Source organism: Heloderma suspectum, chromosome 1, assembly GCF_057233095.1.
Source record: "Heloderma suspectum isolate Gila_16-S chromosome 1, 16-S_ref, whole genome shotgun sequence".
In the NCBI taxonomy this organism is placed as follows: domain Eukaryota; kingdom Metazoa; phylum Chordata; class Lepidosauria; order Squamata; family Helodermatidae; genus Heloderma; species Heloderma suspectum.
This window is the reverse complement of record NC_139458.1, coordinates 269,731,147-269,757,301: the sequence shown is the minus strand read 5'-3', so window position 1 is coordinate 269,757,301 and position 26,155 is coordinate 269,731,147. Positions and strand designations below refer to the sequence as shown.

Genomic DNA, 26,155 nt, shown 5'->3' with positions numbered 1-26,155 from the left:
CACAATGACAGGCTCCTTTGATCCCGAGACCTCACCAGTTCACTACTGTGATAAAGCTCTTATGCACCAGCAAAGCGACTTTATGTAACATCAGGGAAGCGATTTAACACAACATCAGAAGCAAAGTTATGCAAACATCAGAGAAGTGCATACTGAGGCCAATTACTCCCACAGGAAAAAAGGAAGTGCAGGGCGATTCTGAAGGCTTGAAAGAGCACTCTAGGGCTTTGATGTCTTGGAAAGGCAGGCAATTTTCTTTACTTCCCTAGGTTACTCAGGGCACAACCAGGTGAAAGACACACCCCCAGGAACACCGAATTTAAGTGGAGGGATGGGTACACAGCAGATGAACTGCAGGGGAGCTGAATGAAAGAAAAACAATGGAATAAAAGTATTCTGCAAAAATGTGGCTTCCCTACAGATAAACTCCAGGGTGGCTGCAGAATGGCCACATCATGTGTCCCTAATGTCTTTAAGCCATAGCAGCATCCGTGAAAACCTCCCATGTAGATGGCCGCATGAGCAAGGCCCTGCTCAGGAGTAGACTTCTGACAAAGCGCCTGACATGCTGCACCTGAGTTCTGGGCAGGGCTCTGGAAGTTCCAGTTTATAAGCTCTTTGTTGAGACTTGCTGCTTGCTGGAATAGCTGCTTCCTTCAGCTCCTCATACCTTGAAACCTTGACCTTGCTATTTCTTGAACTGAACTCTTAGTGCTGCTTATCCTTGGACTCCTGTAAGTAACCTTGGACTGTCTTTGACCGTTCTTCTTGCTAAATCCTTGTCTGTTACTGTGCTCTGAGAACTTGCTGGCTTTGACCTTGAACTGACTTGTCCTTGCTTCTTGCCTGCTCCTTGTTGGATTTATATGGTATAGTTAGAAAGATAGTGAGCAGAGAAAGGCAAAGCAGAATAAGTGTTTACCAGCCCACATACACACACACACACACACACACACACACCTGAGTCCACACCTTTCTTTTAGTGAAGAAAGAGAAACAGCTTTACTCATGAGTATTCTTGCACAGAATGCAGGCGCAGCATATAGTTTCAAATCAGACACTCAGTCTATTTTGTTTGTGTTCTATGTGTAGGAGAGAGAGCAAGCACACGATGCACTTGCAGCAATGGAGGAAGGCCTGGGGGTGGGGGGAGCAGGAAACTGTAGGCTATAGAGATCCTAAGGCAAGCTATGCCCAAATTACCACACATTTATTATTTATTTATTACATTTACATCCTGCCTTTTTTCCTCCTAAGGAACTCAAGGTGGCAGACACAATCCTCCTCTCCTCCATTTTAGCCTCACAACAACAACCCTGTGAGGTAGCTTGGGTTGAGAGTCTGCGACTGGCCCAAAGTCACCCAGTGAGCTTCCATGGCTGAGTGGGGACTAGAACCCGGATCTCCTGACTCCCAGACCAACACTCTAGTCACTACACCATACTGGCTCTCCCACACATTAACTAACTGCCAAACTGCATTCTTCCTGTAACTTGCAGACAAGATTGCAGTATCCCCAACACTCCTTGACTGAAGTGAACTTTGTGGACTTCAGGGGATTTCACCTTCAGGCCATTATTCCCTAACCAAGCTCCAACCATTGTAAACAGCAGAGTGGCACCCATTTTGTGGAACAGCCGCCCACAGGAGATACTCCTGGCCCCACTGATTGTTTTATTCCAGTGTGATTTTAATTAAATGAGCACTGCCTCTTTTATGTTTTCCACTGCTCCTATTTGAATAATGTACTGTTTTGTTTTGTTTTTCATTTGTAATTGTGTTCTTCAAATGTGAGCTGCTTTCCATACAGTTTCTGTAGAAAGGTGGGAAATAAATTATTTAAATAAAATAAATAAAATTGCCCTCGTGTCTGTAGAGACCTGCAAAACCACCATGGCTGCCTGTTTGATTTGGTAGCAACTGTTGCCAAGGAGGCCTTCCTCTCCCACAAGGCCTCTTTTTCGTCTGGTTCTTGAAATGTGCCGTATAAATTTAATCATTGACACACCAGTTGGAAAGTTTTATTTAAACCGCTTCATAGTTGAATAGATTGGTTTTTTCAGTGGGAGTTGAGCATATCCTTGTCCCTCTCCTGCTGTAATCAATGGAACTGAAAAATACTTAACTTTGGCTGGATTGTGCTTGTAATATGGTCATTAGCAAGAGATAAAGAAGCAGCAGTGTTCTAGGCTTTAGGTATAAAAGAACGAGTGTTCCAACATTTTTATACTACAGGAGTAAGCCTTCATATTTTTGTGCAGCACCATGCTATGACACCCACTAAACTACTGGCTTGCAAGATAGAAAATCTTTCCAAGCTGGATGTGCTATATATTATTATTACTCTTCCAAGTGCTCAAAGTGCTCCAGACATGTTTTTCCAGTTTTCTAGAACAGCCCTGTAAGATAGGCCATTATTATCAGGGTCAGCTCCAGGGCTGATTGGGCCACTGGCAAAACACTATCTACAGCTGGGAAGTCAGCATTTGGAGCTTTTCTACATGAGGCATTTATCATGCCCTCATGATTCCTTACTCAAAGTGGTTTACGGGTTCTTTTGACGACATGATCCTCCAGTTTTGTTTCTGGAGCACTTTCCAGATATTTTTAGAGCCAGGAAAATTGGGGTATTATTTCTGAAAGTGCTGTTTCTACTTGTGCATTTGTGCTATTCTGCTATAGCACAGCTCCACCTAGAGGTTATGTAGTGAAAAAGCAGGAAAGGAAAAGCTGTTTGTGTAGAGCTCAGATCTCAATTCTGCAACGAAACCAAAAGCAGATACTCTGATTAACAGCCTCCTGTAGAAAAGCTCTTAAAGTTTCCTATGTTGCTCTAGAGAACCCAACATAGTATAGTGTCACTATGGGACACCGTGGGAAATTTAAAATGGCGGCTTCCCAGACCTGGATGCCCAGTATGGGCAATCAGGTCAGGTGTCAATGCCAGTGGGCCTTGGCAGCTGCCTTAGGGTGCTGGACTTGGACCTGATTATTTTATTTTCCACATTGCAAAGAGGGCACAGTAGCCAAAGTGAAATCTGAATTAGGTAGTTGATAGATCACATTCCCAGCCACTCTGTCCCACCAGCCCTGAGGCCTGCCTTTACAAGTGTATGCTTAGTTGGCTAGGGAAGAAAGTAGGTGCAAACCCTGAGATCTGAATTACTATGTGAACTTTTCGGGCGGCTGTTTTCCCCCATACAGACAACTGTCCACTTAGGAAAATGTGGACACTGCCCAGTGTGAATGGTCACAGCTTCCAAGCACACAACAGACACATGTGTGATTTTCACACTTCTATGGGATGAATCCCATGCCCTCCAAAATGCAGGGATACCTCTCTGTCCAGGTAGAACTTACACTGTAGGTGAAGCAGACCTTGTTTGTTGAAGTGAGACACCAACCCGGTGTCCTCCAGATGTGTTCGACTGCAACTCCCATAATTCCCAGCTGGCACGGCCAATGGCCATGCCAGCTGGGAATCATGGGCATCATAGTCCAACACATCTGGAGGACACTGGGCTGGGGAAGGCTCCTGTAAACATTTTCATTCTTTGCTCTGCTGTACAGTGTCAGGCATCTGGGTCCACCTTCTTATGTGTCATTTAGACAAAGACTGAAGGATGTTGAACATTCATCAGGCGAAGCCACAAGGAGGAGCCTCCAGTTTGATCATTGCTCTCATTTCCAGTCACATGCTGACAGCTGCAAAGACAGGTGAAGAGCATATCTGGGTTGCGAGCTAGCAGCTGATGATGCTGGACGGTGGCCAAGCGATGACATTTTACATGTGGTGGTCCACCCTCTTCCCGCGTTCTGTGTGCCATTCCTATTCTAAGAGCGAGCGAGCTGACAGAATGCCTTTATTCTATTTGCATCTGTGAGTGCCCACACATTTTTCCAGCAGGCAGATGATCCCAAACAGCTGAAACAGCTAGCCTTAAAAAAACTGAGTTTGAGCTGGGTTTTTGTGTGTGTTGGTATTTATAAAATAGTTGGCACCTGGCAGAGACAAGTACATTATTACTAAAGCATTCTTTGTGGTATCTGACATGAGGTGCTGTGAAATCCACAGCATATATAGGTGCAATTTGGTCAGGACAAAATACAGTCTGGAACTCCACTTGCTTCATTGATCTTCAAGTCTTGAAACCAGATCCATTTTCGAGGTCCTGCTAAAAGTGCTGCTCCAGTTTTCCCATTCATCAAAGTAGCAGCAGATGGTGTCAGCATTTGTGAATTAAGCAGCCTCTTAAGCACAGCCAGACATTAAGGTGGAATATTTCCCGGACTGTCAAGCTTGCTATAAAATGTGTAACCTTCTTTGCCCTATAGCTGTTAGCCAGGTTGTTTTGTTTTATGATAAAATCCACAAAGACTCGATTGAAAGCATATTGCTACAAAGATGAGCAATTAAGTACATTAAAACTAGCTACCGAGAGATATAGAAAGAGGTAAATTCAATGTTTCTGTTTTGAAAAATACCATCTATGAGATGCAGTCCTTTGATTGTGTATCCTGTTTAGACAATTTCATTGAGGATAGGTCTGGCATGGTTATTAGTCTTGACAAGTGGCAACTGCGACAAAATGTTGCAGTATATCCTAACAGAACTGCTCTTGTTCAGGCATGCAGGCCATTCCATTCACTACCCCTTGGGAACATGCTGATGCCCCCTCTTATTTCTGTGGCCCCATCCTGGCTCCATCCTTGTTGGTGCTCACTATCTGCATGTGCTCAGATAGTCATCCCCATAATCCTTGCCCACCCCCAGGCATATTGCTCTGAACCTGATGTTTCCATGTCACCAGAGGGAGCAAATGGCTACCCCGTAAGTGTTATAGGCTGTATAGTGAATTGTACCATGCTCAGTCCCCAAGCTTGGCCCATCGCAGAGATTCATACAATAACTCTTGCACGTATATTCCACTGTACTTGATCACAATGAGAAGTCTACCAGATCCTTACCAAGCATGAATTTACTGTAGGAATATATTCAACAATCCTGTAAGATAGGCTGTTATCTTCCTATTGTAGAGGTGGGGCAAGATTTGAACCCAGGGTGTTCTGGCTCACATGCTATTCTTCGTGTATAGCCTTCTCAGGTGAAGGGGCAATGTGTGGTAAATGCAGCTGTGGGCTCACTCTACACAACACATGGCTCCTGCTGGCCCTGCCGCTGCTGTCCTAGCCCACAATTCACAGGAAGGCATCGACGATTCAGTCTCTGTAAGAACCAGTGAGCATCATTAAAGGCATCTTTGTATGCACTCATTGCTTTTGCGCAATTTGATAAGAATAAGAAGTTAGCATCTAGCTCATGCCTTCAGGCACTCCTTTGGCTTCAATCCAGTTAATAAAACAATCCCATAAATATGCAGTGTCAATATGTTTATCATTCACATAACACCAATATGCCAAAGTGTGACAAGAAAGACCAGAGAAGGTAGATATAAGAGCGATGGACTAATGAAGAGAAGGTAGGAGAAAGGGAAATGATGGAGGACCAGCCAAGGTGACACTAAGGCAGAGGTGCGCAACCTGTGGCCTTCCAGAAGTTTTGGCTTGCAACTCCCATGATCTTGACCCACTGCTATGCTGGCTAGAGCTGATGGGAGTTGTAGGCCAAAACATCTGGCGGCCTACAAGTTGTCCACCTCTGGACTAAGGTCTTTCAGAAAAGGTGTGATCAAGTACTAATATAGTAAGAACTTAAGAAAGGCACACATTGTATTATTGTAGTGATAACATGGCCAAATTGGTTGACATATCAAGGATTTTGCTAGCAGCCAAATCTGAAAGCAGTCAACGTAGGAGTACAACATTCTCTATGCTCCATAGGCAGGGCCATCCCATTGTCCCTGGTAAAAGCATTGTATGCTGGTGCCTAATAAGCTACCTAGCAAGATGTGGTCAGAGGTATCAAAGAATGTGTGGCAAGGGCAACAAGGATCAGGAGCAATGATCAAAGAACGCTGTTTGTTCATTGTTTAATTACCCCCAGGGCACAATTTTTGCACCACCTTGACTGCTGAGGAACCCCTGCATGCTGAAGAGGAATCTGAGGGTATTTATTTATTTCATTTATATCCCTCCTTTTTTTGTCCTCCTTAAGGAACCTGAGGCAGCGTACCTAATCCTCCTTCAGTTTATCTTCACAGCAACAACCCTGTGAGGTGGGTTGGGCTGAGAGTCTATGACTGGCCCAAAGTCACCCAGTGAGCTTCCATGGCCTAGAACCCAGATCTCCCAACTCCCAATCCAACACTCTAGCCACTACACCACACTGGAGGTATCTTCACACCTGGCATTTTATCCCACTACAAATCGTTCCTTTTGATTCCAGTTCCTTTCCAGGATTTACACTGGCCTTGTATACAGGCATCTCTCATAGCACGTCCCTCCTCAATATCCCTTTTCATGGCTGGGTGGAACTGCATGGAACAATCAGGACAGAAGGGGGCTGCTGGCCTCATGCCCCCTTCCCTCCCCTGATCACTGGTTCCTGTAACATGATTGATGGCTCTGCTCATCCCTCCACTCCTGCACAGCAGGAGAGAAGTTGGAAGCCCTACTAGTGACCTGGATAGTGGGCTATGGGAGCTGGTCCCCTCCTTCCTCCGAGGGAGAAAGAGTTTTCTCAATGGCTTACCCCAAGGTTGCTGGCACTGCTAGCCCTTCTCTGCTAAATATGTTGGCGTGTGATGGAATTTAATGCAGTATATTGCGTGCACTACTAAGTTTGAAGGGTATACTGATTTCCAGGTTCACAACTACAGAAGTAAGAAATCCACAAATGGTCTTGTATACAGTCAATACACCAAGCCATCCCTAGCAGCCTCCCCCCCCCCCACCCCAGGCGACTGCTTCACAGTGGACACATTGTTTAGACCCATCTTGCTTCACCCCCGCCATGCGCTGTTGCTCTTCTCCCTTAATCTGGCTTCTCAACAACCCTGCGAGGTGGGCTAGGAGAAGAGATGGTGGCTGGCTAGGTGGGAGAAAGTACTATGGAAAACCACTTCAGCATTACTGCCTTATCTAAAACAAAGCCACACACAAAAATGAAACGGTTAAAAATGACCATTCCAAGCTCTGCATGATGAATTTATTCAGGGGAGGAGAAAAGGCACTTTTAATACCCATTGAAATCCTAACTGTCAAGCCTTTTTTCAGCGTGGCTGAGAAAGGAGACTCCCCCATCCACCCTGGGAGGAAGAAAGCCCATCAATCTAGTGAGCAAAAGGGAGAAGCAGCAGTCAGTGAAGTCAATGGGAAGGGGAGTTTCAAAGTAAATGCATTGAAGGCGATGGGAGACCTTAAGACTGCTACTCTTAAGTAGACTTAAGTAGACTTAAAATGCACCCCTGTGCATGCTTACTCAGAAGCAAGCCACACAGATTTCAATGGCACTTACTCCCAGGAAAGGAAAGCCTTACAGCCAATGAGTTTACTCAGAAGTCAGCCTTGTTGTGTTCAAGGAGATCTTGGAGCAGCATTTGGGATGGTTAACCACTTTATGGTTCAAGTGCTGGTAGTGGAATGGGAGAGAGGCAGAAAAGGTCACTGGAAGCATGGTCAGTGACCTGCCCCCACCCTCCCACTGATTTCTTGTCATAACAGTGTTATTCAACACCCCCTAGCACATACCCACACAAAGCGGGACAAAATGCTGAAGGAGAAATACACAGCAGGGAGGAAATGGTGATTTCATCCGCAAGCACAGAAAATGCCAGGTTTTCCCCGTTCTCAGATAACATGGGAAGAGGGAAGGAAAGTTGTGAGATAACAGCAGGGGAGTGGCAGCGGCGGCATTTAAAGATCCCGTAAAAACCAGTGATTAAAGAAGTACAATCCTGCTAAAAAACCAAGATGCAAAGACAGCCTGGCTCTCTAAGAGCACACTCATGTAGGCTTAAACATTACCTCTTATTAGAGATATTAGCTTTTGCGCGTGAGCCTCGTGTGAATTGAAAACGCACCCTAGAGCACATGCACTGCGATTGTCCCCTGAGGCTGCGCAGTCCTCTTTCAGGGAGGCTTGTCTGCTGTTACTGACCTTCCCATCAAAGAACCCTGGTCAGGAGTCAAAGGAGCTGTGCACATCCCCAAAACACAGTTTAAAAGTAACTCATGGCCCATCTGCCACAGGCCCAAATCCCCAGGTAGGAGAGGGGAAGGTGGTGGTGTCATGAAGGAAATAACTGAACAGAACCTGCTATTTCAGTTCAGATTTATGTTGGGACAACTTGAGATCAACTTAAGTTCACTGCTGCCTTTCCCTAAGAGGTTCGAAATAGACAGACACTTTTCTGTTTTTCATGTTGTCTCTTTGGGTGCTTCCAGACGAGGCTTTTTATTGTGTGATTGCCCTGCCTCATTCACAGGATTTTAGGGGTCCAAATGATGTTGTTTTCTGTTTGTAACTCTCCTGTGTTTTTCGACTGTTTGGTCAGTCTCTTTTCTTTCCACAAAAAATCTGTTCAGGAGAAAAAGATGGAATAGCTGCACAATGTCTTTTAATTGGTGGTACTAGGAGCCCTCTGTCTGGAAGCACCCTTTGCCTCATGATTTATTGGAAAAACACCAATTATTTGACATTGTTTGAATGCTCTTTTCACTTGACAACAACTCTATTCCTGATGCTCTAGAGCAGCCTTCCCCACCCTGGATGTTGTGGACTATAATTCCTATCATCCCTGATCATTGGACATGCTGGCTGGGTGCTGATGGGAATTATAGTCCAAAACATCTGGAGGGCACCAAGTTGAGGAAGGCTGCTCTACAGCCTGGAATGGCTGCTTTCAAAAGGCACTGATGTAGACATTAACAAAACAGCAAAATAGAAGTCCTTTATTTCTATATAGCTGTTGACATACTAAATTATTTTGTCAAACCAATATCACAGCGGCATGCCAGTTTCTGTGAACTCAAGATATATAAAAAAAAGTCTCTTCACTTTCCTTTCCTGGGTTGTTTCTATTCCCATTTCACAGCCTGATTTCACTACATAAAGGGCAAGAGCAGCTTTACTGAACAGAGAGACCTCAGAGTCTACAATATCAAACAGTGAGGTGACCTTAAAAGAAAACATATTCCTTTAAGGGGGAAAGGGGGGGGGGACACACAGGGAAAAAACACAAAAATGGTTTCCTTGCAAGTTGTGGTTGTTTTACCCACCCATATCTGCTTCTGTGGTAACACATGTTTCATATGAACCTATATTAAGATGAATTTTAACCTACAAATAACTAGATACAGCTATGCAGTAGGAGGGAATTCCTCCAGAATGATGTCAAGTTTCTTAAGCAGTCAAATTAAAAATAGCACATAAAACCTGACCAGTCATCTTGGCTCTGAATTCAACCAACACATTTGGGAAACATTATCAGGTCTATCAGAGGGAAACATATCACAGTAAATCTGCTTCTGTTTATATATCATTTTATTATTCATTTTTGACATTTTCCTTTTTTCTTCAACCAGTTCTTCCTTTGCCCCCAGCAAATAAACATTAGCCTGAGTTGAAATGCAAAACAGTGTGAGATTTCCCCTATGCCAGCCCTGCACAAGACTAAAAAGATCCTCTTTAAAGCATGATGATACAAATTTAAAAGTTACCATTTAGAAGCTCTAGCTTCCAAGAAATGCAAGCATGAGATAAGTTTTGAGGTAGACTACTACTCAACTAAAAAAGGGGAAAAAAGTATGTTTGATGGGAAATGGATAAGACCGGTTTAAAGTGACATTGGATACTTTATAATTATGCAGTACAATTCACAGCAAAATGTTGCTCTAGCACAAGACAAAGAGACTCAACGGAAGACATGCTCTTCCAATCCAGCAATACATATTTATTAAAATAGCATACATGGCAAATTTCCAAGCTACATAAGATTCCTCTTAATTGCATCCAGGGAACAACTGGAAGTCAACTGATGCAGACCAGCCAAAAGACTGGCCACAGCTTATAGGAATCTTATGTGACAGAATTTCTAATTTTTGTGGGAAAAGATGGCATGATGAGAATCAAGCAATTTTCAGATGACCTAATTAGACAGCCTTCTAACACCCATATTGAACACAGCTGATCTCCCCTTTCACAGCGTAGGACATGAAATCAGACCTAGGGTATATACGGTCCTCATCAAACATGGATCTTCGTGTGCAGAGGACCTTGCAAGGTGCGGAATTGGGATCATGCTTAGGTCCTTCTGATACTGTGTACTCAGGATGCCACATTGGAACAGAGGCCTATGTGCATAACAATCCATGTGTCCACTGCTGACCATCTAGCCTCTGGCCCTGCTTCTCCCCCTTGGTGTTACTGCTTGATCACTCTCCAAACATGCAAGTAGTGCTGAGGACATGCAGCAGCAGCAGCTTCCACTTACTTGCCCTTTCCTCCTGGGTAGTGTCGTGGATTGGCCCAGGAGAGGGCAAGAGAATGGAGAATGATGACACCAGCAAGGTGGTAGTTTGATCTAAGAAGGGGATTCTTAGGCAAACCCCCCACCCCTGAATTGGGAGCTAAGTGGATGTATGCCCAGGTAATGTGATTGTTATCCCATCAAAGGGGAGGACAATGAAGAAATTGACCAGGCCTACATGTCTGTAGTCCTATTCCAATGCGGCACCTAAAATGTAGGTGATGGACACATCTGTTGATGTCGGTTTTTCTCAGTGTCTCATTTCTCTAATGTTAAGTTTGGTTCATTGTGAACGTTGAGAATTTCTCCAGTCCTAAATTCAGTTCATCCCAAACTTTTGAGGTTTTCTTTCTTTTTTTTTAAGTTTGCAGGAAAATTCATGAGCATTTTTTGTGCATACTTCTCTTAACACATGAATTTTTGCTTAATGTGCATTTTTTTGCAAACACTTTTCCAAATATACTGCACATTTGAACATCATTTTCTCCAATATATGCATTTTTGTAAGTATTTTTCGATTGGAAAATTCAGAAAAGTATGAATTTCAAAGGATTACTGAGTTTTAGTTGGCATAGTGTTCAAAAAGTGCAAAATTAAGAAAGCTCATATTAAATTGTGAACAGACAAAATTTCACCCCCATCCCTACTAACATGTAGATACTAATCCAGGTCAAAGGGCTGCACAAGTGTATTCTCAATCTCCCACCATCACCAATGTAGGTTTTTTTGCACATTTAGAGCCATTTATAAATAGGCATGGTAATAAGAATCATTCCTGAACATTGGGGTGGGGGGTTGAGGGGTGGGGGGGTAGATGGGGACCCTTCAAGCAACCATGGCTTCTTTATTTGGGGCAAATTCTTTCAAACATTAACACTAAAATCTGGAGATGGACCTGTACATAGACCATCGCCTCCTATTTCCTATTCTTTCCTTCATGGTACTTCAGATATCTGTTGAAATATCAAGAGATAAAAGCCAGATGTCTGCTGAAATACTGGGAAGACAACATGCCCTTTAACAGTCTTTAGACCAGGTTTACAATACATTGTGCCTGGAGGGCCAACATGCATTTTGTCCACTGCATTTAGTGAATGCATTCTAATTTGACCCAGAACATCTACTGATAACTCAGACCATTGTTTTTCCTCTGTAAAATATTTTTTTCCATAGTACTCAGCCCAAAGCAGCAATTCACATGGAACTGGGTTACAGAAAGGGCCCAACATGCATTAGGATCATGTGTGAATGCCAAATTGGCAAACCTCGAGAGTCCATTTGTCGAGCTTATAACTTTCCATCATTTTAATCCTCTGTTGTTATATGATCAAAGAGGCCTTATTTTTGTTGTTATTTTATAGTATTGTAAACTACTACAAAACAGCTGCCCAGAAAGTTTTAAAAATAAAATTACAATGAGACAGTTCCAAAGGAAGCCTTGAAGCAAGGTGGTCCTTTGATAGTAACAAGTTTTGGATTAGGTCTATTACTAATTTTGCCTTATTGCATCTGTATTTTATATATCCATCTCTGAGAGAGAGAGAGAGAGAGATTCCAATTTATATACAGCAGTAATCCAAGGGTAAAATCCAATGTAAGTCCTATTTAAGGAGACCCATTAAAATGAATGGGACAGGTTCGTTATGACTAACTTAAGTTCCATTCATTTCAACAGGACTACTCTAAGTGGGACTTATGTTGGATTTTACCCCAAACAGTTAATTTAGATTACTTAAAAAAAAAAAAGTTCTTAGCTTAAATTTCTGTACAAACACTTATCAGGCACTGAAATGTATTCAAAAGTTGTATCAATCACACAATACCTTTTTGAACTTTTTATTATACAGAAGACAAATAATTCTCTTCTTTTGACTTTTATAAACATGAATTCCATCTATAGTTCAAATCTGCGTACTCAGCTATGAATAAAAATAGTAAAATCTATCATAGGAACTGCACATATGGATCTGTGTATGTCAATAGACCTGTCAATGGGTGTGTACAGATGTACATAATTTGAGCAGTGAACTTGATGTGGATTAAGTGTGTTTTGATCTAACATACCATCTTCTGTCTGGGATCAAGTTCTAGCAAAGCCAGTTCTAGATGTTTGCAGCAGAATCTGTCTGTGTACAGTTATTATTGGCTAGCAACTGTGAAGCTATAAAACACCCAGAGCTACATGCTGCACTGAAAAATAGAAAAGGTGGATTGGCTGCCTAAAATATGGCGAAAGGGACAAGAAATGTGCTGATTCAGTCTTCAATTTGCTGATGGGGCTGTCATTTACTTTCAAAAGAGGCATGGATCAGCCCCAGTCAACAATGCATTCCAATTCCTTGTTCTTTGTTACATGTGTATGCACCCCCACACACACTATTATTTCGTTTATCCCTATGTAAAAATATTCCTCATGAGGACTAGTTCCTCTCAACATCAAGAGTGTCAGAACAGACTCCTGTTCAGGTCCAAGCTGCATATCACAGATATAAAAATAGAAAGATATCGCTGCCCCAAGCAGCTTACAAGAAGGCCTAAAAAGATGGATCTCAAATGACTTACTCTAATGAATCAAACTAACATCAGTGTGTCTATTCTGAAATGTCTGGTTTCAGGATTCGTAGCAAGAAAGTGACGTTCCAGCCGAAGCCATCTTACCTCTCTAAACCATCATGGGCCCAAGTTTCCATCAACTCATATTTTGTACTTGGCAAAATCCTTAATTTATTCAGGACAACCCCCCTTCCCCAATACAGCAAACTCTACAGCAGGGGGTGGAGAAATGTATTTGCAGGGACACAGATAACACCCCCAGCCAGACCTCCATGGGCCAAATGACATTAGCGGAAAGCCCGACCACTGCACCGCCACCCTGGCTGAAATGCCAGCGCAAAGTAAGGGGAATCCCGCGGTTATCTCTGAATTTTGACCAGATTTGGAGATAATGCAGACTCCCCTCCATGCTGCTTGCCCTTCCAAATGGGAGGGGGAGTGGCGCGTATTAATCAATCAAAGCTTATTATACAGTCACAGACCCGTTCAAGGGACCCATTCTCCATTTTAGCTCTGATTCTGATGTGAGCAACACTAGGGATTCCTTTCCCCATTTCCTCCCCAATAGGGGAGAGGGGTGAGTCTTGTGGAGTGGCGGGGCAGAGTCTGAGGAAAGAGCACAACCTTTTGTGGGCTGGATGGGGAACCTCTGCGGGCCAGATTAGGTCTGCAGGCCATAGGTTCCCCATCCCTGCTCTACATGTTCTAAATATATGAATAGCATAAATTCATCTTCCGTACTCAAAAGTTAGCATGAATTTTTGAGAAATCCTAAAAGCGAATCAGTTCACAGCTGTTGCAGATCACTCAGAAGACACATTCAAAAGAGGAACTGGCAAAATGTTCAGTATTCCTTGACTGGGCACTGTAATGGGTTATAAAACATATGCAGCTCAGTGAAGAATTTTTGCTTCTTGGAAGCATCAAATTTGGGAACTCTGGCCAGCCAGAAACTGAAATGTAACTCTCATGTTTCACCCAGTGGCCAACTGCTGAATGCTGCAGTAAATGGAATTTAATGGCATTCTTGTAACCAACTCAATTCCTGTACAATTAAACCATTTTTCCCTGTCTTCTTACTCTTTATTATTGTCTGAGCATCTATTACTTCAATGTGGCAAAACAGCATACAAACCCCATAATACGCAAATATTGAGGAAATCAATGCTGTGCAAAGTGTTTGGCTTATGTAAGCTGTATCTCATTTCTTAGCTGAAGTTGTGAATTTTATCAGCAGCCATAAGACCTGGAGTCTCGTTTTCTTATAGGTGGATAACATGAAAATTCAGAGAATACAGCAAATTATTAGCAGCTACAACACATTTCAAAACTATTTTCTATTGCTAGACAGTATACTACTTTGGGGCTGATGGGAAGATGACTTCACATGTGCGTTTTGCGAATATTTCTTTCCAGTTGGTTCTCTTCATAATATAGAGGTGGCATGTGTGAATGGAGATAAGTATGTCTGTTTTTGTTTTTTAGCAATACACCTCCACATACACGGCAGCAAAGCGAGGTCTGATTTGTTTATTTAATCAGATATTTATGAATCAACTTCCTATTAAAAATATTCATGGTGACTTACAAAACTATGTTATCTTCGTGGCATAGTTGTTGCTGGGAAAGGGAATCACATGATCATGGTTTCAGAGCAGCTTCCTGACACTGGGCGCATGGGGTGAGATTTTAACCATAGCAGTGCAGCCAGTAAGAAAAGAGAGAATTCTGCTGATGTGGTGAATACTCCACCCCCGTCCCAAATCACATGGTTTGCTAGTTCCTTGGAAGCGTTCTATGCAGTTCTCTACCCACCTAGTTCCATTTTTGTAGCAGCAATCCCACAAATGTAACTGGGACTTGAACCATCATTGTCAGATAAAGCAACTGAAAAATAGAAAGCTGCTTAATATTTATTTTATATATTTTTTAATCTGCCATGTTAACAGAGCCACCCTAACGGCAACTTACAGCATTAAAACAATGATCAGAGGTTACTGAACTAGAGCTTCAAGTTGCTCAAACTGAATCTGAAATAATGTGAAGCTCCTGCTAAATGAATCTTTAAGTCAAAAGTAACAGCACTTTGAAGAACTCTTCCACACTGTTTCCTATTCTCTTCACTGGGAATTATACACAGGATGAGCCAGGCTTGGGCTAAATCTAAACCTGTACTCACAGATTTTCATGGTGGGGAAAAGTGGCAGAAATGTGCACATCCAAGGTTGGAATGCTGTGCTGTTAAAAAATAAGAGCAGTATCCCCCATCGCATGCATAGCTCTCCGAGTAGCAGAGAGAAGCATGAAGAAAAACAAAAGGGAAGAAATGCCATACACAACAAAGCCACTCTCAGTGCCATTGGTATACTCAAAAGCATACAAACCGGGCAAAGGTATATACAATAGTGTTGCCTATCTCTCATTGGTCCTCTGTGCAGTCCCACATGTTGGCCTGGCTCAGATGTATACGTATCTCAGTTTAGGAAGTCAAGATGTGCACGAGACTTGTGTCAACACACTCAACTGCCCCTTTCCTCCTTCTGGCTGAGGTTAGTTTAAGATCTGGGATTGTTCCAATACTGATATCCACCATTTTTCAATTTGGATGTAATGGAGAACTCTAGTTCATTAATCCAGGAAGTGTTGAATTGTGACATGCCAGGAAGAGAGGATGGTGCAAGGACGGAGTGCACTGGTCCAAGGCTCGTGCATCTCTTGACTTAATGTCTGAACCGGGCCAGTATTTGCTTATGTCAGCCTTCCCCACCTGGTGCCCTCCAGACATGTTGGACTACACCTCCCAGCAACCCCCCAGACAGTCATGCTGGGCGGTGTAGCCTGACACGCCTGGAGGGCATCCAGTCGAGGAAGGCTGGTTTAATCCATCACTTATATTCAATGATCAATTGTTTATATTCCACATATCTGCCAAAAGGCACTCTGCGGACATAAAACTATATAAATTTAAAACCAATTTTAAACCATTAGATGTGCATGTACAGGTCTTGGTGCTGAAGCTGTCAGGAAAAGGGAGACTTCCCCCTACCCCTGCAAAAGGAGGGCCCCAACACCCCACATGGTTAGTGTGTTGATCTGTGTTGATGGTTGGAACATGCACACTGCTTTTCAGTGCATGCGCGCGATGGTAGAAAGATCCAGTTGAAGGGAGAATGGACGAGTCCTATCAGACCGGTAGAAGGGTCCACTCCGATGTCTTCACAAGATCATGCCCATTTGTGGAACTGCCCAGAGACCACAACAGAGAATGACTGCATATACACAAAGAGCTCGACCGACCGACCAACCAACCAAACAACCAACAAAAAAGCAAGGTGCACAGACAATTTTGTTATGTATATAATCAAATTAAAGGTACCTTTTTGAACTGTTGAATGGCAAGACTAGCATATAGGTGAATGCTGTGCCATACGGAGTCAGTCATGTTATTGATACAATTCCACATATTGCGACAACAGGAAGAAACTGGTTGCTATATCATGTAAATTACGCATATGTATCAACACCACACACTATTAAATTATGTAAACAAACATCTTCTCTAAATAATACAAAAGTCCATTTCTCAAAGGAGCGCATTACTGAAGCATAGCTCGAACTTGTTTTGAAGTAGAGTCGTCATTCAGGTGTTTCGTGGTGAACCTAGAAGTTACGGAGGACATAGTCAAAAGGCAATCCTGGGAATGTGACATGGAATTACCTCCAAACTTTGCTAGCTGACCTATTAAAGATATAACCTCACAGTGCAATCCTATACATGCTTATTCTGAAGTAAGTCCCACTCTATTCAATGGGGCTTACTCTCAAGTTAAGAGTGAACAGGATTTCAGCCTTAATGCTGCAACGTACTTAATCTTATTCAAACGCAGCCTTGCTGTATTGCAAATACATCTGCCTTCAACCACCATTTGTTCACTAGCTCTGACTCTGTCCCCTTCCTCAACTGCCACCTTCCCACCCTTTATATATTGGTTACATTTCCCCAAGGAGCCCCAGGTGACGTACATGATGATCGTCTTCCTCTCCATTTTATCCTCTTGACAGCCTTGTAAGGTAGGTTAGGCCCAAAGTCACCCAGTGAGGTTCATGGCCAAGTGAGGACTTGAACCCGGCTCTCCCCATTCCCAGCCCAACACTCTAACCACTACACCACACCCCCTTTTTTGCAAACCCCCCCCCCCACCTACTGCAGAGTAATGTGATCCCCTGCAAAACCAGTGCAGGCCCTCAAAGATGTACATAACACAACACCCTTAATTTTTTTTTTATTTCTATGTAACTATTTATCCAATTTTTGCTTTATGATTTGGCTTATATAATTGAAACCTTTACTCTTTAAATACAGGACAATATGAAGAGCGGAAACCTAAAGGGGAAGGAATGGGGACAAGGGTGGGGGCAGGATGGGGGAAGTGCTCAGTTTCTGCTCGTACTGAAAAATGAAACTAACATTTAATACATTCTTAACAGGCAGGGGAGGATCTCTGAGTTGCAGGCTGGCAACTTTAATTTTACGAAAGGGGCGGATCACACACTATGAATACAAAGTAACCAGACAACTCAAGGTAAATACAGTAGTTACCTGAGAGCATTCAAAAGCCCTTCAACTGTGTCTGGAGGCTGTTCCTTTAAAACCTTTATGCAACCCTTCATCTGGGGGGGAAAAAACATGCAAGAATAAAAGTTACTATTTGGATAATGTATAAATACCAAAAGGCAGACCAACCCCCGCTCACTGCATCTATTCCTATGGTCAGAATGTATGGGATTTCCTTGAAAGTTGTTACCCAAAAGGGTACTAACTAACTAACTATTTATTTATTTACTGTGCTTTTAAACTACCCCAAAACCAAAATACTATGTCAGAAGAACATCTTCCTTGGCTGTATTCCAATGGAAGGGACAGGCTGGAAAGTAATACAGACAATAAACAGAGAACCTCAAGCTTAACCTGGTGCCTTCAGGACCTGGTGCCTTCAAAGTCAAGACTTGCTAGCCAGGCCCCCCTCAGCATATTACAGTTTGATTATGCAAAGCATTTCAGGTATTTTCCAACAAGATAACACCTCTTATAAATACATCTACATTATCTCCTTGGCTCCTTGCCTTGAAGTCTTCACATAGTCTTAAACTCTATTTAGAGACATTAAAGAGAGTTGACGCTCCATAAAGCATGCCAAAATTCCAGACCATAGAGTTGATAGTACTTTTATCTAGAGAACAATTAAGTTGAATTAATTGTGCAATTAATCAGCCAATATCTGTAGGTAAACACCACTGCAAGAGATCTGCAATTAAGCTGAAGTGGCAGATCTCTTGCTGTGGTGTTTACCTACAGATATTGGCTGAATATCTTAACATTGCCTTTACTGATGGAGACAGAAGTGTTCGTAATATGAATCAGTAAATTAATGGAAGTGTTAGTAATATACAGAAACAAGTGGAACATGCAACAAAATGTTCCAGCATGGAGTGCTTCTGTACAGTGTTCCAGCCAACCAGCCAGCCATGTCTTCTTTCAGGATACTCCATTCCTCATGCCCTCATATTACGATGTGCCTGTATGAAGCCCACTGACTTCACTCGTACAGAGCCAAGAGATCACATTGCTCTTTCTTGTTCCTAAAGAACAGGATAAGCAACTGGAAGAGGGTGTGTGCGCATTTTACACAGCCAGGCTCTGAGGATCAGAAATAAACCCAGCTGGAGAAAGCATTTTCAACAGAGAATAGGTAGGGGTAGGGTTGGCCGAGAATTCCACCACGGACCCCCTGGAGTCTGTGGCGGAATGGCACAACTCACCTCTGCCTCCTTGAGGACCCATCCGGAGCCGTATCCTCCTCGCGGCGATCCTGCGGAGCTGCCGGCCGGCTCCGGAACACCAGCAATACAACCACCATTGCAGTATTGTTGGCTGGGGGGGACTGTCTCCGGATGCAAATCGCGTCCAGTATGCCATTTGCGGCTGTAAAGGTCTTAGATTAAGCTAAATGCAGCCGTAAATGGAATTGCTGAAGAGCAGAGCTGGCCATAAAGGATTCTGGGGGGGAGGAATGGATCGCCTCCCCCCCACCCCAGAATGGAAGGTAAGGGTTTCGTACAACCCTAGGTAGGGGTATGTGAGAGTGTATTATTGGGTCAAGAATCCCATTGATTCTCCCCTATAAACACCCCACAGGCACATACACACACACACACACAGTGTATGTATCATGTCAGAAAATGTGGATTTGGTAACACATATTTGTCAAGATAGCATCACCCTAAGAGCTTCTGACTCTACAGTAGCCATGAAAGAGACTGTCCTATAATCATTTGTATGACAAGTATATTTGAGCTCTAAATGTAATGTTTTGGTGTAGTTTTAAAAGATCCAATATTCATATTTTAAATAAATACTTATTATAGTCTTTGAGGTCAGCATGGATAGAGCTCAGGAAACCAAGAAAGCAGGAACTAAGTAATTCCAGAGTAGATAAGCAGCACTTAATTCCAGTCATCAGGCCTGGAGACCTGCTTCTCTGAGATGCAAAACAGCAAGTATGAATCAGAGTGCTGGCTGTAAACTTTGAGCCCAAATAGCTTCTTCCCTCATTGCTTTAGGGTAAAACTCCACCCATATGAGCCTCCCAATATGAAGACTATGGCTTGGGGCCACCTTCCACCACAGTGAACTTCTCTGAGCCCTCCATTCTTCTTCTGAAGCCTTTCTTCAAGTCCCCCACCCCCACCCCGCACCTGCTGCATTATCCAAGTCAGGTGGACAGACAGACTTTTCCAGTTATACCCTGACACCCTCTTCAGGAAAGTGGCTATCCTGTTGTGCTTTTGGCGCAATGCAAATCTGGGAGGGGGGGGGGATTTCAGCATGTTTTATAACATGTTATTAGTTTTTTTGATATTGCTGTGCTGGGGTTTATTGGCTTTATCACTGCTGTTCATGTGCATTTGTTTATCTTTTGCTTTTAGTGTAATTGCAGCTTTCCTGATTTCCAATTTCTTTGTGGCTTCAATTGGTCAAGAAATTATCTCTTTGGTTTGACCCTGGAAGTGAGAGTGGTCTATCCAAAAAGTTAGACTGATGTGGATGAGCAGCCCGTTCTTTTTAGGAAATTTGTGAACACTCTTATTTCATAGCAGGCATTTGGAAATAAGGCTGACATTTTTAAAGCTTCTTCATTTTCATTTTCCTTGATTTCAGCACTACATTGTACTGTATTTTATTCAGTGTTGTAGTATATCCTGAATAGCAAACACACAACAGAAATCACTTTTCTAAAGGCTACGAAGAGGGCTCGTGACCAACACTTCAAGCTAAACCACTAGCATCCTCTTCACAACACCCATTGACTTTTGCTGAAGATAACACAACTAAGGATACATGAGAATTTAGTTTCAGTTTGCAAATTACTAAAAAATGCCCAACACTGAATGTGAACGGAAGCGCATGTTCTCCGAAAATGTTTGCAAATTCCCAAACTTTCAGTGGCACTTGCAAAATATGGACTTTAAAAATGCACAACTTTAAAAGTGTCACTTTTAAAAGGTGCACTTTTAAAATGTACACTTTTAAAGTTGTACATTTTTAAGTTGTGCATTTTCATGCTTCAGTCAATGGAGGAAAAGCGTGCACTTTTCCCACTTGAACGAATTGAATAAACAGCTCGCAAATGAGAACGGGAGAGAGCCAAGTTTTAAAGTAAAGTTCAGAGAATTTCAGTGAACTTGAGCATCCCTGGTTCTCTCATCCCCAAACACTACTTGGTCATTCATTGTGCTTACATCTATCTTCGAAGCCTTGGAGAAAGCTCCCACAGGATGAACGTGATCATACAGAATAATAACGCCAACCATTACTCTCATGCAGAACATAAGTGTTTCTTCACTGGTGAATCTACTTCTGTATTCTCTGAAAAATAAACATAAACATAGAATCATAGGGTTGGAAAGGGCCTACAAGACCATCGAGTCCAACCCCTGCTCAGTGCAGGAAGCCTGATTCCCAGGCAGTCTCCCATCCAAGTACTAACCAGGGCTGACCCTGCTTAGCTTCCGAGATCAGACGAGATCAGGCACATCCCTTATCCTGGCGTCAGTTGTAGCTTTTATTCTCACTTGATTTCATATTTCAAATTAAAATGCTTCACTTTCAAAGCAGCATCTCATTCATGACAGAATAAAGTTAAAGGACAATACTAATGACTTCAAAGAATTTAGCACCTTTATGCAGCAGAAATGGTATATTAGTGCTGAAAGGTGCCTGCAGTTAGGATAAACACATGAACACACACACACTCTTACTAACAGTCACACTGAAATCTTTGTTATGGTGGTACTGAGACTAAAAGAAAATTTATGTGAAATTTTCACGTTACTGTGAAATCACTGTGCTAGACCAATGAAACAGTCAAGGGCAGGTGATCACTTTCTGTACTAGAACACATAACCTTATTAACTTTGATTTGATCAAAACTATTTCATCTGCCGCCTACTGTTAGAATACTGTACTATATACTTAAAATACAACCATTAATTTTAATATAAAGTGTTGTGCTCTCAGAATGGGTTTGTAAGTATGGATTTGCAGAATGGTTACCTAATAGTAACCAGAGATCTAACAAAATAACATTAAGGTTTTAGGACTCGGTGCCACCAGTATGCTGATGACACCCAACTCTACCTCTCCTTTCCATCCAAATCCAAGGAAGCTGTTCTAGTTCTAAATCAGTGTCTGATGTCGGTAATGGACTGGGTGATAGGAAACATACTGAAGCTTAATCCAGACAAGACAGAGGTACTCCTAGTTAGTTGAAAGGCAGATCAGAAAATAGAAATTCAACCTGTGCTGGATCGGGTTACACTGCCCATGAAGACTCAGGCTTGCAGTTTGGCTGTATTCCTGGACTCAGCCCTGAACCTGATGCCCATGTTTTGGTGATGGCAAGGAGTGTGTTTGCGCAACTGAGGCTAGTGTGGCAACTGCGATCATTCCTGGAGATGTCTGATCTGGCCATGATCACACATGCCTTAGTTACATCCTGTTTGGATGACTGTAACATGCTCTATGTGGGGCTGCTTTTGAACTGTTCAGAAACTTCAGCTGTGGCCACATGTTGATTGGGGCCAGTAACAGACAGCACGTGACTTCCTTGTTACATCAGCCTCACTGGCTACCAGTCTGCTTCTGGGCAGAATTCACAGTGCTGGTTATAACCGAAAAAGCCCTATATGACTTGGAACCAGGCTACCTGAAAGAATGCTTTTTCCCATACGAGCCTGCTTGGGTCTTAAAATGTTCAGGAGAGGCCCTTCTTTTGACACCACCACCTTCAGAGCCATCTGGTGGCGACGTGAGAGAAGGCTTTCTCAGGGGCCACTCGCAGGCTGTGGAACTCCCTGCTAAGGGAGACTAGGTTCGCTCCCTCTTTGCTGTCCTTCCGCTGGCAGGCAAAGAACTTTTTATTCAAGCAGGCCTTTGGTGTGAAAGCGGGTCTGTTGGGCTGGATGCTGTTTTTATTCTGTTATTGCTGTGTTTTTAATTATGTTTTAATGCATTTGTTTTATTATTGTTTTTATCACAGTTATGACTGTAGGCCACCTTGAGTGCCATTTTTCTTGGTAGGATGGCGAAGTACAAATCAAATAAAAACATAAATACATAATTTATCTTGATAAGCTGGGAATCTCTCTCCAGCATTGGGAATGTAACATCCATCTTCAAAAGTTGATACCCTCCAGCTAATGGGAGCTGGTATAGAAATAGATTGCATGTGATTTGCCAGCTGAATTGGGGGAACAGAGAGATTGTAAGCTGGCAGTTTTGGAGCTGTGAGCTGCTCGAAGCATCTTTGGGGTATAGTTCTCTGAGGAGCTGGTGCAGGATTAGCTGCTATGCTCCTTGCCTAAAGGTATGCATTTGCCTCCACTATGGCCTTGTATCTTTTAAAATAAAACAAACACTACAAAGATACCACAAGTCTCCAGTGCTGTCTCATCCATAGGAAAGCAAACCCTGCCACTGGAACTTATCACCTCTCAGGGAAGTAAACTGAACAAGTCACTGCTTTGCTTGTAATGACAACTAAGAGTATGGGTTGTCATTGAATCATGGGTTGTTGTTATATGTGAACCCCGCACAATGGTTTAATGATGGGTTGTTAACCACAAACAACCCAGGAAGAGAATCTATGGTTTGTTGCTGGGTTGTGAACTCTGCGTTGTTCATAGTTAACAGCCAATAGTTAAACCATAGCACAGGGTTCACACGGAACAATTCAACAACAACCCACGATTCAATGACAACCCATACTCTGGGTTGTCGTTATGTGTGAACTAGGTCATTATGTACATTTAATACCTAAGCTCTGCCAGTCTTGGGATCTCCTCAATGGTTTGGGCCAAAGAATTGTTATTTTAGGCTGCCTTATAAGAACGCTGAGAATTAGAAGTTCAAAACATGGGTTTTTAACTTCTATATCCCAAGATCTTAAGGAACTATCAAAAATTACTTTCACCATACATTTCATCTGGGGAGGTAGAAGAGGGCACAATTGTAAGCCACTCTGGGAGCCCTATTCATCTGAAAAGCAGGGTAAAAATGCTTTAAATAACAAGTACATAAAATATTTAGGAAAAGATGAAGAGCAAATGTTTGCATCGTCTGTATACAACCACATCAGCATGGGTGATGGGTGCAAGATTCATTAGGTTTCCCTGACAGAATGACCAATCTTCAAACATCAAAGCTTGTAAGAATATACAATTGGCTAAAAGGGTAAGTCATGTGGAAAGTGACCTGCTTTAAAGAACCTTGACCCCCCTTTTTTTGTCCTGCAGTATCTTTTTCCCCTCCTTCCCTCTCCAACTTTAAACATTTGTCCTTTAAAGATACATGGCCAACAGGCCAGTGTAATCCATTTAAGTATTAATCTCTTATGCAATGTTTCCTTTTGCAGCAAAAAGAAAAATATTTATAAATGTTTTTAGCCTCTCCTCCTCTATGAAAAAAAACACCTCAAGAGTGTCATATGAACACAATAAAAGTATAAGAAAATATTAAAATAATATTAAGGTACTACATAAAGTATGGGGCTCAGTCCAGTCTATCACCACGTGTGGAGGGACGGGGCATAACTCAGTCCTATCCCCCGCCCCAGTGTGAGCACATAGGCACATGCCCAGTTCACCATCCTGGGCTACTACAGGGAATGGTAGGCCTGTGTGGGCCTTTCAGAAAGCTGAGTACCCACATGTAGCAGGGGGACGGGGTGAGCAGGGGAGACAGGGTTCTACAGGATCTATTTGCATGTGATGCTGAGACTGCGGTAGGACTGGTTGAGGTCCAAGGTTATTCATTTTCATCCATTTCTCCCTTGGCAGGTCACAAAATCACAACCCACAAATAAAAAGATAATAAAAACATGGTATAAAATCTTTACGATATCTCATTTTAAAACAATTTAGAACAGCTCAAAAACAGTTACAAGAGAATACTGAGACCTGATAAAACAACTGACATAAGTGCCCCATCATATAGCATCAAATATGCCGTTAAGTTGGTGCACTGAAAAAATACGAGTAAGAGCAAAAGCTGTAATAGCAGTGACATTTATAATTAAAACTGAATCATAGCTTGGAAAGGCTGTCAAAGAGAACAAAAGTTCTGACACCACAGCTATACAGGTAAGTTACTTTCTTGGCAATATGGAGGGGGAATTCTACAGAGCAGGACAGAAAAGGCCCTGATATATATATCCCAGCTAATCTAACTTCTGCAAATGAGGGTAGAACTAGGTATTACAATTGTCACAGCCTGCTACACAAAATGGCAGGTCAGCGTCTCATTTTCCCCTTTCTCCCCTGTAACATAAGGTCTATGCAGGGGTTTGTCCGCAGGACGAGAAGACCTGAAGCAAGGATGGGATGTGGGTGTACATGCAAGCCCTGCCCCCAAAACATCCCTGCGCCCCAGCTGCCTTATAGATCTTTGTGCATTTAGTGTGAAGATCTGAAAGGGGCTTCTAGGCATGTTTGGCAGAACATATTTATCAAGCTCCCACAACTGGGAACGCTGGTAAGGGAGCTTTGTAAGGGCATTCAGATGAACACATTTACAATCCCCTTTCAGATCTTTGCACGTTTAACATGACGATCTGTAAGGCAGCCGGAGTGGGGGGTTGTGGGGACGTTTGTGGGCAGGGCCTGCGAGCACACCCATATCCCATTCCCAAGTTAGGTTCACTCACGTTGCAGGTGAATGCCTGTGCAATATGACCACAACACATGTTTCCCTACTTCTTAAAAGCACACAGTAATGAAGTCGACTGGGAACAGGAAATTTTGTGGTGCGATGACATGTCATGCACTGAATATCCCTAGATGTCTTCTCATTTTCTTGAAACAACAATACAGTGCTGCTGTTTTTGGTCTTGCTCTGTCTTGAAGAATACAGAAGGCCACATTTGCAAGAGGCATCACTACCCACAGTGTGTGTGATTATTTATTTTGTCCCATTATTGTCTCTGCTGAAACATGCTTTGAATGTTTTTGTTTAAAGCACTAGAGAACCTGCAAAACCTGTTTACCAGAGATGACAGTGGGATGGATGTGCTCAGCCTGGGCCACAATGCCTCTTTCACACACTCTGGATTAACTACCACCTGTCTCCAGCCTTACAGAGATGCCCTGAAATGCCAACTACCGCTACCACTGTCTGACCACTTCTACAAGCTTTTAGCTAATGTAATTTATTTGAACCATTACATCAAAAACAAATAAATGAAATGAAATGAAATTACACATGTCCATTCCTCATATAACTAACTTACGGTGTTTCCAGCATGACTTTACATACACTGGCCATCGTACTTAGGCAGTCTGTTGTATTCTCAATTGGCAGAGTTTTGTTCTATGAAGATTAAAACAAAACAAACAACAACAACAAATCAGGTCAGTCATTCAGTATTTCCCTATAATTTGCTTTCCTTTTTTAAAGTTATATTAGTAGCACCACTCACTTCTGCTACAAAACGTGTGGTAGCATTGCTCAACGTTTTCAGCACTGGTGTAGCTTCTGCATAAAACAGGGACATTCTATTAGCCATCTCGTTGTTCACTTCACTCTCAATGTCGAGCTGATGAAAACACAAGGGAAA

At 42.6% G+C, this 26,155-nt stretch overlaps 1 protein-coding gene across 4 annotated transcripts in view; it reads right to left on the bottom strand.

The window, feature by feature from the left end:
• Positions 1-12,259: 12,259 nt before the first annotated feature.
• The window catches only part of CYRIA (CYFIP related Rac1 interactor A), a 79,097-nt gene continuing 65,201 nt past the window's right edge, over positions 12,260-26,155 (bottom strand). For 2 of the 4 annotated variants that reach the window (XM_084826588.1, XM_084826589.1), the window contains exons 9-13: positions 26,018-26,134; positions 25,829-25,908; positions 20,784-20,910; positions 17,584-17,654; positions 12,260-16,643 (exon numbers count right to left, since the gene is read on the bottom strand). In XM_084826588.1, coding sequence (XP_084682714.1) covers positions 16,580-16,643; positions 17,584-17,654; positions 20,784-20,910; positions 25,829-25,908; positions 26,018-26,134 — 459 coding nt within the window. In that variant the 3' untranslated portion in view covers positions 12,260-16,579. The remainder of the gene's footprint in view (positions 16,644-17,583; positions 17,655-20,783; positions 20,911-25,828; positions 25,909-26,017; positions 26,135-26,155) is intronic. The other 2 variants (XM_084826590.1, XM_084826587.1) reach the window with 1 other exon arrangement.